The sequence below is a fragment of the Musca domestica genome, unplaced genomic scaffold (genome assembly GCF_030504385.1).
Source record: "Musca domestica strain aabys unplaced genomic scaffold, Musca_domestica.polishedcontigs.V.1.1 72, whole genome shotgun sequence".
In the NCBI taxonomy this organism is placed as follows: Eukaryota; Metazoa; Arthropoda; class Insecta; order Diptera; family Muscidae; genus Musca; species Musca domestica.
Window position 1 is genome coordinate 1,232,073 of NW_026712388.1, and position 15,745 is coordinate 1,247,817.

The window sequence follows — 15,745 nt, forward strand, 5'->3', positions numbered from 1 at the left end:
TAAAAATATTTTGATTATTTTAGCTACATTATTCACCGTTTATTTCAATTACGAATTTGAATATGGTCCACGTCGTAGACACCAATACAACGGCTATATTCGGTATTTTTAAAATATTAACAGAATTGTTTAAGGATTCTATTTCCAAATTCGTTCCAAATGGTGGAGGGTATTTAAAGTTCGGCCCGGCCGAACTTACTGCTTTTTAACTTGTTAGTGCCAACCTTGGTTTCCAAAATACTCCAGACACAATAGTCCAACAGATAAGTATCCGGAGATTTTGGTGGCCATTGTGTTGGAAATGAAGCGAGAAACCTGATTTTGTAATCATTTTTGGGTGGTGCGTGAAGAGTGCTAAGTTGCTGAGTCCTGTTGGAATGTCCAAGGTCTGCGGCCAAAATGTTTGCGTGCCCAAGTCTTTAATACACCCTCCAGAATATTTTGGCGATAATATTCGGCATTTATTCTGATGCCACGGTCGATTAATACGAGCGGAGAGCGACCATCGGCTGTTATGGCGGCCCACATCATCACCATGGCCGGCGCTTCAGTTCTGGTGGTCAACCGAAGGTGCACCCTTGCAGGTGACCTTCTTGGCAAGTAAACACGGTCATTTTGTTTTTTTTTTACAAACTGCTGCACAACCAATGTTTTCTCATCGGAGAAAACCAAATTCGGCAGTTCACCACTTTCGGCCAAGCGAAGCAACTCTATAGCTCTTTTGAGTTTGTTTTCTTTCTGTTGCAGTGTAAGTTCTTGCACTTTTTGGAATTTCAATGGCTTTACCCCGTGCTCTGTTTTCAATATTTGCGAATGGAATATTGCGATATGGTCAGCTCACGAGCAATTTTTCGGCCCTGCGACGAATGTTTTGATCGATTTGCTTCTTTACTTTTCGAACCATTCCTGCTGATGTTGCTGTTTTCTTCCGTCCACTTCCTTGAAGTCGGACTAAGCTAACCAGTATTAAGGTAACGAGCGATGTTACGACACACAAAAGATTTATTCACATTTAAATGCTGGAGTGCTCAAATGATGGCCACTTGTGGTTTTCCAGCCAAATATAAAGAAATCACACTATCACGCTTGAATTCCATCTCAATTTACTTTTTTCTGGAAAATTCTCACAAAAGTACTTTTGTACGCTTGTAAACAATATAATAAGCTGTCACTGGAGAAATGTTAACAGCTGTCGGACGAGTGGCTTAAAACTGACAGCAGTCTGAAGTTGGTAGCAGGTCTTTCATCTCACCCTGTATTATATACTTTTTTGGAATGTATTTCGGAATGGTAAAGTTCAAATACCCTCCATAATATGTTGGAGGGTATAAAAAAGCTTATTTCAGATGCGAAACAAAAAATTTTGCACCACCCCTTCGGTACCTCCCCCCTGAAAAATCAACACTATGAAAATCGCATGTCAAAATATATTAAAATTTAATGTCATGGGCTGAGGATATACATTGTATACCAAATGACCAATATCAGTCCAAATGACCTGCATTTTGTCACATCCGACCGAATGCAGTCTAGAAGCAAGTACATCAAATTTTGTTTATTGGTTCAGATATAGCTATATCGCATTCGTAATATGCACTCCGATAGAAAGATATTTGGCACCAGATATCAAATACAACCCAGAAATACCTCTGGCAAATTTCATAAAGATCGCTTCAGATTTGGATATAGCTCCCATACATATCTTTATCCGATTTCAGGTTTATTGTGCACCAAATGACTAATATGAGACCAAATGGAGTGAATTGAATCATGTTTGACCGCATTCAGCCTATAAGCAAGTACATACAATTTGGTAAAAATCGGATATGTTTCATCCGATTTAGTCTTTATGTACCTCACATCCGTTATATGCACTGAACAGCATTGATATTTGGTAACAGATATCTTATAGAGATCGGAAATACCTTTGCCAAATTTTATCGAGATCGGCTCATATTTGGATATAACCCCCATATATATCCTTAAACCGATTTCAAGTTTATTGTGCAAATAATGGCTAATATCGGCCCATATGGATTGAATTTTGAGACGTTCGTTTCCATTTGGTACAACTCGTCCTGATACATATTTATACCCTACAACACTATGTGTTGGGGGTATTATAAGTTTGATTGGGCCAAAAATTATGTAACACCACGAAATATTGGTTTCCCATATAGGAAAGTATATATGGATCTTCCTATCTCGCCGAGTTGAGTCGATCTAGCTATGTATGTCCGTCCGTCTGTCCGTCTGTCCATGTTAATTTGTAATCACTCTACAGGTCGCAATTATGGCCCGATCTTCACGAAATTTAGAATGAAGATGGGGATAGGGTCAGAATAGAACCCTATTTTTTTGGAGATCGCGTAATATTTAGGGGTTAAAATGGACCAAAAACTAAAAAAAATCCTGATTTTGCATTTGATCTACAGGTCGCAATTATAGACCAATCGACGCGGAAGTTAGCATGGGGCTAGAGCTTAGGGCTGGGCAGAAGCCTTCCAATTTTGATGGTCATCTGGTAATATTTAGTGGGTGGAAAAGGCTATGCCATTTGAGTTAAATAAAATCAAATTTTCCCTTAAAACGCGAATATTTTTAAACTCGGCGAAATCACAAATAGTCGAACAGATCAATTCTGACCGTTACGTATATGCCGATAGTAAATATATCGGTTATATATAGCGAAATATATACAATGTGTATATATAAAAGAAAGGGATGTTAGTTAGAATGCTTACATCTCAAGGAAGGCTGGACCGATTTTGACAATTTTTTTCAATTCAGAATGCCCTCTTGACATAAAAGTATAAAATCTAAAAAAATCGCAGAAAAATATGCCAATAATGATGTTAATATAGATTTTGTGAATTTTTTTTATTTTTTCATAATTTTTATCGCATGCGATTTTTTCAATTTGACTTTTAATATTTTGTAATATTTTTTCACCTTACAACACAGGTTGGGGAATATTATATAAGTATTGCAAATATTGTCCGATTCTCACGAAAATTTTCACAAGGGTAGGGTTGGCCTCAGAAGGGCCAAGGTAGGTTGGCCTCAGAAGAAGGCTGTTTTCAAAGATGTCCGCAATATATTAGGGGGTTGAAATGGACCAAAAATAAAAAATTTTCCTGATTTTGCAGCCGTTATAAAGGTCACAAATAGAAACCAAAGGACACGAAATCTCGCATAAAGTTAGATTTTAGGACAGCGGGTACAATGGACCATTAATTTTGTGTGAAAAAATACCAGCATTACATACCAGCATTACATACACAGAAGGCGAACATCTGGCTTTTTTATGCTGATTTCGTTGACGAATATAGCTAAATATCGTAGACAAGAAAATCATATAGATGAGTCTAAATTTGAAGATACAGAGGGGCTTCTTGCTTTTAGAGATGATTGCAAAATATTTAGAGTTCAAATTAATCAAAAACCGAAATGTTTTTCCCATCACACAATTGAAGCCAATCGACGGGAAGAATTATAGCATTTTGTATGACCATTGGATTTTATTAAGCTGTAAAATGGACTACAACAACTAACAGCCCGACGGAGTGCATAAATGTTGGGCAAATGTCCCTAGTCAAAATCCTAATTTCAAAAGCTAAATCTTCCAATATGGATTTGGACATAAGGGGCTTCTAACATATTGTAGTGTTGTAGGGTATAACATATTCGGCCCCGCACGACTATAGCCTTTGCTTACTTGTTTTTTAATATAATCCTTATCGAAGTTGTATCATGCACCCTATAGTAATGTTATTTGGTATGATAGATAAAAAATGTCTCCGTCAAATTTGGTGAAAATCGATAATAATGCCTAAATGCCTAAATAAATAATGAAAAAATATCCCTTTAAAGATTCCCCTTTAATTTCAACCAAATCCCTGAAAAGTACATTTGAAAAAAGCGAGTGAAAATTAACAACTACTGTTGCGCCAACATGTTGAGTTGTGAAAAGTTTTTTATTTTATGATTTATGGCCGCATAGTGTTTATTCTCGTCGAGACAATTTACAACGCGACACATGCTGTGTAAAATCTCCAAACCATAATGAACTTCAAGTGAAATAACAACACATATCCAGCTTATGCTAGGGGGTGGATAGGGGGAAAAGCATTGAAAGTGAGCATCCCGAAACCGGAAGTGAGTGTCTAAATAAATACGTGGGGAAAACTTTTGTTTTTGTTAAGCCAAAAAGAGAGAGACAAAAAAAACGAGGAAATATATTCCTTGTGCCTTTTGTAGCCAAGAAGAAAAGATATGTTCATAATAAAGCCAATCATATGTTAGGCGCTAAAACGTATCATGTTATGTATCTTCGTTTTTCTTTTTTTTTACTTTCTCGTTACATCAACATGATATTCCTTTTAAATTTTCAGAATGAAAAACTTGTTCGAATTTATTTTTTCTTTTTATTAGTAATTCTTAATACTCGCATTCTTTTACATGTATTATTTGATAGACGACTGATATGATATTTGTACAAAAAACCCCGAAATGTCAATATTTATGGAGTTATGGCCATTTTAAAGTATACTATTTTTCCTCCTTAAAGTATGATATTTTTCCTCTTTAAAGAATTGATCACAAATAATAGCTAAAAACCCCGAAATGTCAATGTTTAAGGAGTTATGGTCATTTTAAAGTATGCTATTTTTCCTCCTTAAAAAAGTGATCACAAATAATAGCTAAAAACCTCGAAATGTCAAAATTTAAGGAGTTATGGCCATTTTAAAGTATGCTATTTTACCTCTTTAAAAAAGTGATCACAAATAATAGCTAAAAACCCCGAATTGTCAATATTTAAAGAGTTATGGCCATTTTAAAGTATGCTATTTTTCCTCTTCAAAAAAGTGATCACAAATAATAGCTAAAAACCCCGAAATGTCAATATTTAAGGAGTTATGGCCATTTGAAAGTATGCTATTTTTCCTCTTTAAAAAAGTGATCACAAATAATAGCTAAAAACCCCGAAATGTCAATATTTAAGGAGTTATGGCCATTTTAAAGTATGCTATTTTTCCTCTTTAAAAAAGTGATCGCAAATAATAGCTAAAAACTCCGAAATGTCAATATTTAAGGAGTTATGGCCATTTTAAAGTATGACATTTTTCCTCCTTAAAAAAGTGATAACAAATAATAGCTAAAAACACCGAAATGTCAATATTTAAGGAGTTATAGCCATTTTAAAGTATGTTATATATCCTCTTTAAAAAAGTGATCACAAATAATAGCTAAAAACTCCGAAATATCAATATTTAAGGAGTTTTGGCCATTTTAAAGTATGCTATTTTTCCTCTTTAAAAAAAGTGATCTCAAATAATAGCTAGAAACCCCGAAATGTCAATATTTTAGGAGTTATGGCCATTTCAAGGTATGCTATTTTTCCTCTTTAATAAAGTGATCACAATTAATAGCTAAAAACCATTTTAAAGTAAAACCCCGAAATGTCAATATTTAAGGAGTTATGGCCATTTTAAAGTATGCTATTTTTCCTCCTTAAAAAAGTGATCACAAATGATAGCTAAAAACCCCGAAATGTCAATATTTAAGGAGTTATGGTCATTTTAAAGTATGCTATTTTTCCTCTTTAAAAAATTGATCACAAATAATAGCTAAAAAAAGCCCGAAATGTCAATATTTAAGGAGCTATGGCCATTTTAAAGTATGCTATTTTTCCTCATTAAAAAAAATGATCACAAATAATAGCTAAAAACCCCGAAATGTCAATATTTAAATAGTTATGTCCATTTTAAAGTATGATATTTTTCCTCTTTAAAAAAGTAATCACAAATAATAGCTAAAAACCCCGAAATGTCAATATTTAAGGAGTTATGGCCATTTTAAAGTATGCTATTTTTCCTCTTTAAAAAAGTGATCACAAATAATGGCTAAAAAGCCCGAAATGTCAATATTTAAGGAGTTATGGCCATTTTAAAGTATGCTATTTTTCCTCTTTAAAAAAAGTGATCACAAATAATAGCTAAAAAGCCCGAAATGCCAATATTTAAGGAGTTATGGCCATTTTAAAGTATGCTATTTTTCCTCTTTAAAAAAGTGATAGCAAAAAATAGTAGAAAACCCCGAAATGTCAATATTTAAGGAGTTATGGCCATTTTAAAGTATGCCATTTGTCCTCTTTTAAAAAGTGATCACAAATAATAGCTTAAAACCCCGAAATGTCAATATTTAAGGAGTTATGGCCATATTAAAGTATGCTTTTTTTTCTCTTAAAAAAATGATCACAAATAGTAGCTAAAAACCCCGAAATGTCAATATTTAAGGAGTTATGGCCATTTTAAAGTATGCTATTTTTCCTCTTTAAAAAAGTGATAGCAAAAAATAGTAGAAAACCCCGAAATGTCAATATATAAGGAGTTATGGCCATTTTAAAGTATGCTATTTTTCCTCTTTAAAAAAGTGATCACAAATAATAGCTAAAAACCCCGAAATGTCAATATTTAAGGAGTTATGGCCATTTTAAAGTATGCTATTTTTCCTCTTTAAAAAAGTGATAGCAAAAAATAGTAGAAAACCCCGAAATGTCAATATTTAATGAGTTATGGCCATTTTAAAGTATGCCATTTGTCCTCTTTTAAAAAGTGATCACAAATAATAGCTAAAACCCCCGAAATTTCAATATTTAAGGAGTTATTGCCATTTTAAAGTATGCTATTTTTCCTCTTTAAAAAAGTGATCACAAATAATAGCTAAAAAGCCCGAAATGTCAATATTTAAGGAGTTATGGCCATTTTAAAGTATGCTATTTTTCCTCTTTAAAAAAGTGATAGCAAAAAATAGTAGAAAACCCCGAAATGTCAATATTTAAGGAGTTATGGCCATTTTAAAGTATGCTTTTTTTCTCTTAAAAAAATGATCACAAATAGTAGCTAAAAACCCCGAAATGTCAATATTTAAGGAGTTATGGCCATTTTAAAGTATGCTATTTTTCCTCTTTAAAAAAGTGATAGCAAAAAATAGTAGAAAATCCCGAAATGTCAATATATAAGGAGTTATGGCCATTTTAAAGTATGCTATTTTTCCTCTTTAAAAAAGTGATCACAAATAATAGCTAAAAACCCCGAAATGTCAATATTTAAGGAGTTATGGCCATTTTAAAGTATGCTATTTTTCCTCTTTAAAAAAGTGATAGCAAAAAATAGTAGAAAACCCCGAAATGTCAATATTTAAGGAGTTATGACCATTTTAAAGTATGCCATTTGTCCTCTTTTAAAAAGTGATCACAAATAATAGCTAAAACCCCCGAAATTTCAATATTTAAGGAGTTATGGCCATTTTAAAGTATGCTATTTTTCCTTTTATTTAATATATAAGGAGTTATGGCCATTTTAATTTTTTAAAGTATGCTTTTTTCCCTCCTTAAAAAAGTGATCACAAATAATAGCTAAAAACCCCGAAATGTCAATATTTAAGGAGATATGGCCATTTTAAAGTGTGCTATTTTTTCTCTTCAAAAAAGTGATCACAAATAATAGCTAAAAACACCGAAATTTTTTCGAAATATTGAAAATAGCGAACATCAGGAGGCACTGCTACAAAGTCGGATATGTCTAAATGTGCATATAGAATATGTTTGTACAAACCGAATATATTTAGCCTATTTCATATTCCTCTTTATTTTTAGAAAGCTTATGTGATGCAGTTTTTTCTTTTGCAAAAAACTCACACATGACAGGGTATTCCAGAAAAACAAAACATAAAATTGTGGCCTCTTTGATCTTATCTATGCAAGATAAATCAATCAAAAATGTTTGTCTCGATTTCTCCTCACTTTCACTTCCCTTCCCAGGCTAGCGAAAATTGTAAACATCACGCTTGACAACATTTTTGTGTGTGGTGATGATTTTGTTGGCGATTTGTCTAAACAATTAAACCGCATGTATTTTTTTATGTTCACGAACATATTTGCCCAAGCTGTACAGCGTACACTCATTTAATTATAGACATTAAATTCAAAGTAATAATTAACCCTATATTAAGCATAGGGGTTCAACTGAAGATATTACAGACGTCTTCAGCAAATAAAAGATCTGCAAGTGTTTCTATATACAGCAGATCTATTTTCCGGTCTATTATAGAGTGAGGACCTCTTATGGCTCCCAGAGGCGTGAAAGGTCTTCTAAAGACAGAAGGCTGTTTACAAGTTTACTGTGGTTTTCTAAAGACTGAAGACCCCTAGCAATATTCCTAAATGAGGAGTATACTTTGTAGGTATTTATGGGCTAGAAGTAGTTTGCAGATATTCTATAGAAAATAATACATGTTCTGAAGCTTTAGATGTCCTTTGCGGCTGGAAGCCTTTCTTAGGAAGCCCTCCCTCATAGAGAAATTAAGTAGTTCTTCTACTGAGAGATCACATCTGTGAGGTTTTCTGTAGATTAACGACATTTCAAAGGTTGTAGAAAATATTTTGGTGGGTATTCAATATGAAGAGATCCTTGAGAGGTCCTTGACAAATGTTTCATAACTAAAATAACTTTGAGCTGTATTCTATTGATATAGGACCTTCGCAAGCTAGGGTTACCTGTTGTATACCTTTTCTAGTAGGAAGAGCTTTGAATACAGAATATACAGAAGACATCTCAAAAGTCTTCTATAGATGAAAGTCGTATTAGAGGCCGTTTAGATATAGGAGACTTCGTGCAGGTCTTCTATGAAGATGAGGCTTTGAGATTGATTCAGCCTTCAGCTGATTGAATTTCTGTACCGGTAGAAGACATTTCAAAGGTCTTCTGCAGATAAAATATATACAATATCTCTTTTGCAGTCCATTATATAGTGAGGATCTCTTAGTTTTTCCAGAGGGCTGAAAGGTCTTCTAAAGACAAAAAGATATTTACACGTTTATTGTAGAGTTAAGACCTTTCAAAGGTTTTCTAAAGACTGAAGACCCTTAGACGGTTTTTTAAAGGAGGAATGTCCTATGGAGGTCTGTTACGGCTAAAAAATAGTTCACAGATATTCTATAGAAAATAATATATGGTTGGTTTTCTATAGAAAGAGCCAAATTCGACTTCTCCGATAACAAATGGTTCTTTTGTAAGAATTTTTTTTACTAAACAAAAAAAAGGTTGGGAGGATAGCCGTCTCTTCTAAGGCTCTTGAGAACATGTATTTATAATAAATATGGAGTGTAACTACATCATATTGCTATGGGACAAGTATTTTTGAAAATTATTCTAATATTAATTGAATGCTATTATGGCCCTAATACTTTCTTCCAATAGGTCAAAGTTCATATTAATATTCCTCTATTGCATGAAATCATCGTGTATTTTTCTAGGCATAGCCATTCCACTTAGAAAAGTAAAAAATACAAAACTATATGTATGTTTAATAACATTAAATTAGAGTATTTGTTCATCAATTTTCTGCTTCATTTATGTGTCTCGATGAAACGAGCCACAAAACATCATGGTTATTAAAATTTTTTTATGTATATTAGGTTGAATATTATTTACATAATAATATGAGATCACAGCAAAGTAGGGAAAAATGGAAGCAAACCAAATGACTCAATTATTGGTAATTAAATTGGAAATTAAAATAAATTAGTAAAAAAACAGTATCTTCGGCCGGACCGAACTTTGAATACCTTCCAGCATTTAGAACGAATTTGAAAATTAAGAAAATCTTTTCAAATCTTAAAAATACCGAATATAGCCGTTATATAGGGGTCTATACAAAGACGTGGATCTGCATAGGCAACTTTTGTCTTAAGCCATTACAATATTCAAATACGAAACTTGAAACAATCCGGTGAATAATGTAGCTAAAATCATCAAAATACTGAATATAGGAAGGTACAGTTATATCGAGGTTTTACGTAGATTTGGACCTGCATAGACAATTTTCTGTCATAGGCTGTAGTAACTATTAGGAACTTCAATACGAAATTTGAAACAACTCCGGTGAATAATGTGGACCGATATATACAATACTCTTCAGAAGGACCCCCTTTTGTGAATTTTCAGAAAATTTCATTAAAAAATTTGGTTACAATCATCAAAATATCAATTTTTTTGGGAGGCTTTATATGGGGACTATACGATATTGTGGACCGATATAGTCCATCTTTGAACGTAAATGTTAATACAAATAGAAAACAAATATATCCTACTACCAAGTGCCCGCTACATCGTAAAGTCCACATTCAAATTTCAAATATTCGTTTCAACAGTTCGTTTTAGGCTTTTTAAGTACTCAATATGAAAAATGGTTCAGTTTGACAAAAATATTTAATCAAAACTTCAAACATCGTACTAAACTTTCAGACTTTTATATATCATTCACGTTTTTCACTTTTCAGGAAGAATAATAGGAAAATGTTTACCGTGTACGCCAATTAGTCTTCAAATTTTTTAATTTGAAGTTTACGGAGGAGAATATAAGAAAAACAATAGCATAATGGACCCACATCCAATTTCTCCGTTAGAAACTATTTCAACGTCTTCATATGTAAACCTTAGAGACAAACTGCGATTTCAATATCCAGTTTCATATTTCAGCTCTATCCCTTTAAAAAATACCAAATTCAGTAAAATTTAGTGCGCATATCCAAAACAATCTACATCTCTCCATCCTAGACACATACATTGATTCAAAATTAGTACAATTTAGTATAATTTTAGTATGCACCTGCAAAATAACCAACTGAGACCTTAACAGGAAATATCAGGATTTTAAGTCTATACCTTCACCCAATATCAAACTATGTATTTTTTAGTACTTTTCGAACAATCATAGTACACATATCCAAAACCACCTCCATATCTCAATTCCAGATAGCAACGGAGACCTTGATATCAAATATGAGGATTCCAGTTCTATACATGCAACCAATACCAAATGTAGTACCATTCAATAGAATTAAGGGACTAATTTCTAAGTCAACTCCAAATCTTTTTCCCAGTACCAGCAGAGATCTAAATATCTAATTTCAGAATTTTATTTCTATCCCTTTACCCAATACCCAATTTAGTACCACTTAGTACTTTTCGTATATTCTTAGTACGAATTAGCAAAACCCCGTCAGATCTCAACGTCTATATCTCTATTCCTTCACCCAAAACCAAATATAGTACCGTCCAGTACTTCTCTTACAATTATAATACACATTCCCGAGACCACCTCCATATGTCCAGGCTATACATGAACTGCGACCCTCACGCCAAATTTCAGATTTTAAGCACTATATGTACACCCAGTACCAAATTCAACCAAAATATAGTTCTACTTCGTACTTTTCATGCACTTGCAATACACATTTCTAAAACCACCTATTCATCACATCCAACCATCCCCAGAGGCCCCAATACAAAATTTCAATCTCAGGTTTCTGGCTGAGAAAAATATTTAGATGTTGCAAGTTGTAAAGAATCGCTGAATTGTTTCGCAAGTTATAACAAATAAAAGTATTCAAAATTCGGGCCCTTTGTGGGAGAGGTACCAAAAAGAGAAATAGTGGGATATGGAAATATGAAGAGAACCGGATGCTTATTTCGTATTTTATAATCGTTTTGGTTATTCGAAAATTTTACCCTATGTGGAGGATGTATCAGGAGGAATGGTCAGATCTTTAGCATCTTTATAAAAGATATTATGTTAATAGAAATATTGAGATGAGTCAACTTTGAATTGAATTGGATGTTAATTTCGCGTTTTATGAGCTTCATGGATATTCAAAATGTTGACCTTTTGTGGGGGAGGTACCAGAAGTAGTGGACCGATATATTCCATCTTAACATCAGACTTTGGGTTAATAAAATTGTTGGGATATGTGAAATTTAACGGACTCTTACATCCCATTTTATAAGAGTGTTTATTATTCAATATTTTGACCCTTTGTGGGAGAGGTACCTGATAAAGTGGACCGATATTGTCGGTTTTTGCACCTGACCTAACACTGACGCAAATATTATGATTTACAAAGTTGGAGCTAAATCGGCTCATCGTTTCTCTTTCTGTGCAGAAAATATATTTTTTGAAAATTTCGACCTTTCGTGATGGAGGAACCACAAGGATCGGACCGATATATTCCACATTCACACCGGAGCTTGGGTTAATAAAAATATGGTGATGTGTGAAATTTGAAGACAATCGGACTGTTACATCACATTTTATAAGAGTTATAAATATTCAGAATATTGACTCTTTGTGGGGAAGGTACTTAATGGAGTTGACCTATATCTTGTGCAGAAAAGTATTTTTTTAAATTTCGAACTTTTGTGGGAAAGATGCCAGAAGGAGTGGACCGATATTGCCCATCTTCGAACTCGATCTAAGTTTGATAATAATATTACGATGTACCAAGTTTGGACCAAATCCGATACTCTGTGCGAGAGTTATCGTGGGTGTAAAACCGTTATTTCAATGATGCGTATTTTGGCCGTATTAAATGATATATACCCTCTCTAGTCATATGGCTGAGGGAATCCTCAGCGTCAGTCCCCAAAAAAAATCTTTCCCAGAATTCAGGGTACCTCTGAAAAAAATTAAAAAATGCAAGAGTTTTTATCAAACCACAGTAGTCCTTTTTACAAAAAATTAACGTACCCAAAATTTGAAATTTTTGTTTTTGATAGAAAGAAAGAATGAAATAACGGGGAAATACTTTCCCGGAATCAGGGTACAAATACCTTCCTGTGGAAAAAATCCAAAAATTTGAGAGTTTTTGCCAAACTAAAGCTCTTCCTTTATTTTTCAATAATTCAAAATCCCTAAAATTTGGAATATAGTTTCTTGAAAAAAGTTAATTTCACCCACAAAAGGAATTGAGGCCAAAATGTTCAGAGAACCGGAAATGGATATGAAATTACAGCTGATTTGATTGGAAATTTTTACCATTTATCCGAAATACCAAAAATTTATGTGGAAGGTAGGCAAAAAGTGGGCCTATATTGAATTTTTTTGCGAGAAGTTATATCCTCACTAAAAAGCCGAAACGTTAAATTACGGTTGGTTTGGTAGCTTAAATGCCAAACATCGGGTTGTAATGGACATGGTGAAATCGACTTACCATTTTTTGCTGATCTCATATATATGTTCTCCCAGAATATTTCGGGAAATTGCAAATGGAATGACAAAATTAATATAATACACAAAAAATTTTCGAAAAGTTCACATTGCCAATATATCTACCACACGCCCTAATGCACTAACCAATTGTCCATAATTTTTGAACCACACAAAAAGAACCCATTCACAATTTGTTCATATTGACCAATTTAATTATTATTTAAAACTGGAAAATGTATTCTCTCATAATCTCTTAATCTAAAATCTGTAATTGCTCGAAATAATTATTTGAAATTTAAAACTAGAGCTCATCAACGAGCTTAGCAGTTGAAGTGGTATACATTTCACTGGTCATTGTGTCGTGATTGAGTGAACATCAAAATATAAATTTTTTTTTTCATCATAGAAAAAATATTTAATAATAATTAAAATGTGGTCAGAAAATTGGTGGTGGAACAATTCGAAAGTATTCGCCGTTTTATTGGGGTTTTTAAGTTTGAAATTGGTTCATGGTAGTTATGTGGAAACACATTATCCCAAAAGTGTTATTGAGGATGCAAATTTGGATGCGGTGAGTGTTTAAAATGTTTAACTTCAGGTGTGGATCCATAAAATATTATTTAACCATTTAAGCCAATATTTTATTCGAATTAGTAGCTATTTGTCCTTTGGTCAAAGCATTTCTGAAAAAAATTTAAGGTTGACTAGGCATATTTTTGGAAGCATGGTGTAATTGATCCACTTCTCCTTCTTTTTTGGTATAAAAAAACCTACTATAGAAGATAAATCCAGCAGGACATTTTTCAGATCTATAGAAGAATTTTATGGTAAAAATTCTGTAGACCATATTGACTTGCTCCATCATCTATAGGGAATTTTTAACAAATGTTAAAAAAGTACACCTTTGGTGACTCGCTTGAGTGTTTAAACTTTACTCTCTACTCTCTCTCTCTCTCTACTCTACTGGATTTTTCTGTTATTATTTTTTATTAAAAAATGATTTTTTGTTTTTTTCAGGCCCAACTTTTGAAGAAGTACCATTATCCGGTTGAAAAACACTTCGTGACAACAAAGGACAACTACATCTTGGGCATGCATCGTCTTCCCAGGCCGGGAGCCCCACCCATATTTATGATGCACGGGCTATTGGATAGTTCGGCCACATGGATTATTATGGGTCCGCAAAATGCTCCAGGTAAGAAATTTTACTGAAAAAAAAATCCCTTTAATCATAGACTTGATCCTACAAAAATGCCCCCCTCCTTTAGCCTACTATTTCTTCGACAATGGCTACGACGTTTGGTTGGGCAATGCCCGAGGCAATCGTTATTCCCGCAATCACACCACAATGGATCCAGACAGCGATCCGGAATTTTGGACATTTAGTTGGCATGAAATTGGCATCCATGACCTGCCAGCCATGATTGATTATATACTCCAGCAGACTGGTTTCAAAAAGATCGGCTATTTTGGCCACTCCCAGGGAACCACGACATTCTGGGTATTGGCCTCAATGCACCCCGAATATAATGAGAAAATCACAATGATGCATGCCTTGGCACCGGTGGCCTTTATGCGACATGTCAAGGCCCCACTGTTGGGCTATGCCAGGAGTTTTGTTAAAATGTCCGAGCCGCGAATCAGAGAATTTATGCCACGCAAAGAAATGTTATGGAGAACATGTCTGGCATCGCCAATTACAGAGGGCACCTGTCTGGAGACCTACTATCAGGTTGTGGGCAAAGATGTGGAGACAACGAATACGGTGGGTTTGGAATTTTAGAAATATATATTTTTTTTTATTCAATGGAAAATTTTCCAGACCATGTTCCCAACAATTGTGGGTCATTTTCCGGCTGGCTGCAATCTCAAACAGATCAGCCATTATATGCAATTAATTGATAGCGACCGATTTTGCCAGTTCGATTATGGTGCAAAGGAAAATATGAAACGTTATGGTAAATCTACACCGCCCGACTATCCGCTAGAGAAGATTACCGCCAATGTGGGTCTGTATTACACGTTGAATGACTATCTGTCCAGTGAGGTGGATGTTAAACGTTTGGCCAAGATTTTACCAAATGTAGTGGAGGATAGTCTGTATCCCCATAAAAAGTGGAACCACATGACCATGTTGTGGGGCATTAATGCCCGTGAGATGGCTCATAAGCGCATGTTGGAAATAATGAAAAATTACTCTTATGAATGAGAGAATATATATTTTTGGGTGTTATAAATGAAATGTAAAGTTTTTTTAATATTTTTGGGAAAATATGTTTAGAGAGGGCCTAGAAGTTATTAAAAAATAAGAAGCAGTTAAAATACTACCAATTATTAGGTAAAGTAAGCATTTCAGTAGGAGGAGTGAAGAAAGGGGTGATAGTTCTTCATTCGCCCATCATCTAAACAAGGCTTCTGAGTCGAGGTTAATTGAGATCGTAAACAGTTTCAAAATCGGAGTCGGAAAGTGGAGTTTAGCGTAAATTTCAAGCATTCGGATCATTGGTACCTTCAAACTTCAGTTTTAGATACAAACTACGACCTCTACTCAGTCTTTGACAAATAAAATTGACTTTCTGCTTGGGATTTATTGGCAATCAACATTTCTTCTATTTTGTAAGGGAGGTACCAGAAGGAGTGGGCCGAAATATTCCATATTTACATTACATCGATGGCTTATAGAAATATTATT

The 15,745-nt window shown here is 33.9% G+C and overlaps 1 protein-coding gene across 2 annotated transcripts in view; it reads left to right on the plus strand.

Annotated features, from left to right (window-relative positions):
- The window catches only part of LOC101887901 (lipase 1), a 183,210-nt gene extending 167,915 nt beyond the window's left edge, over positions 1 to 15,295 (plus strand). The window contains exons 1-4 of one of the 2 annotated variants that reach the window (XM_005182952.3): positions 13,426 to 13,624; positions 14,071 to 14,248; positions 14,322 to 14,818; positions 14,876 to 15,295. In XM_005182952.3, the coding sequence (XP_005183009.1) occupies positions 13,484 to 13,624; positions 14,071 to 14,248; positions 14,322 to 14,818; positions 14,876 to 15,262 (1,203 nt within the window). In that variant the 5' untranslated portion in view covers positions 13,426 to 13,483 and the 3' untranslated portion in view covers positions 15,263 to 15,295. Of the gene's footprint in view, positions 1 to 13,425; positions 13,625 to 14,070; positions 14,249 to 14,321; positions 14,819 to 14,875 lie in introns of those variants that run through there. The other variant, XM_059130314.1, reaches the window with a different exon arrangement.
- The last annotated feature ends 450 nt before the right edge of the window (positions 15,296 to 15,745 follow it).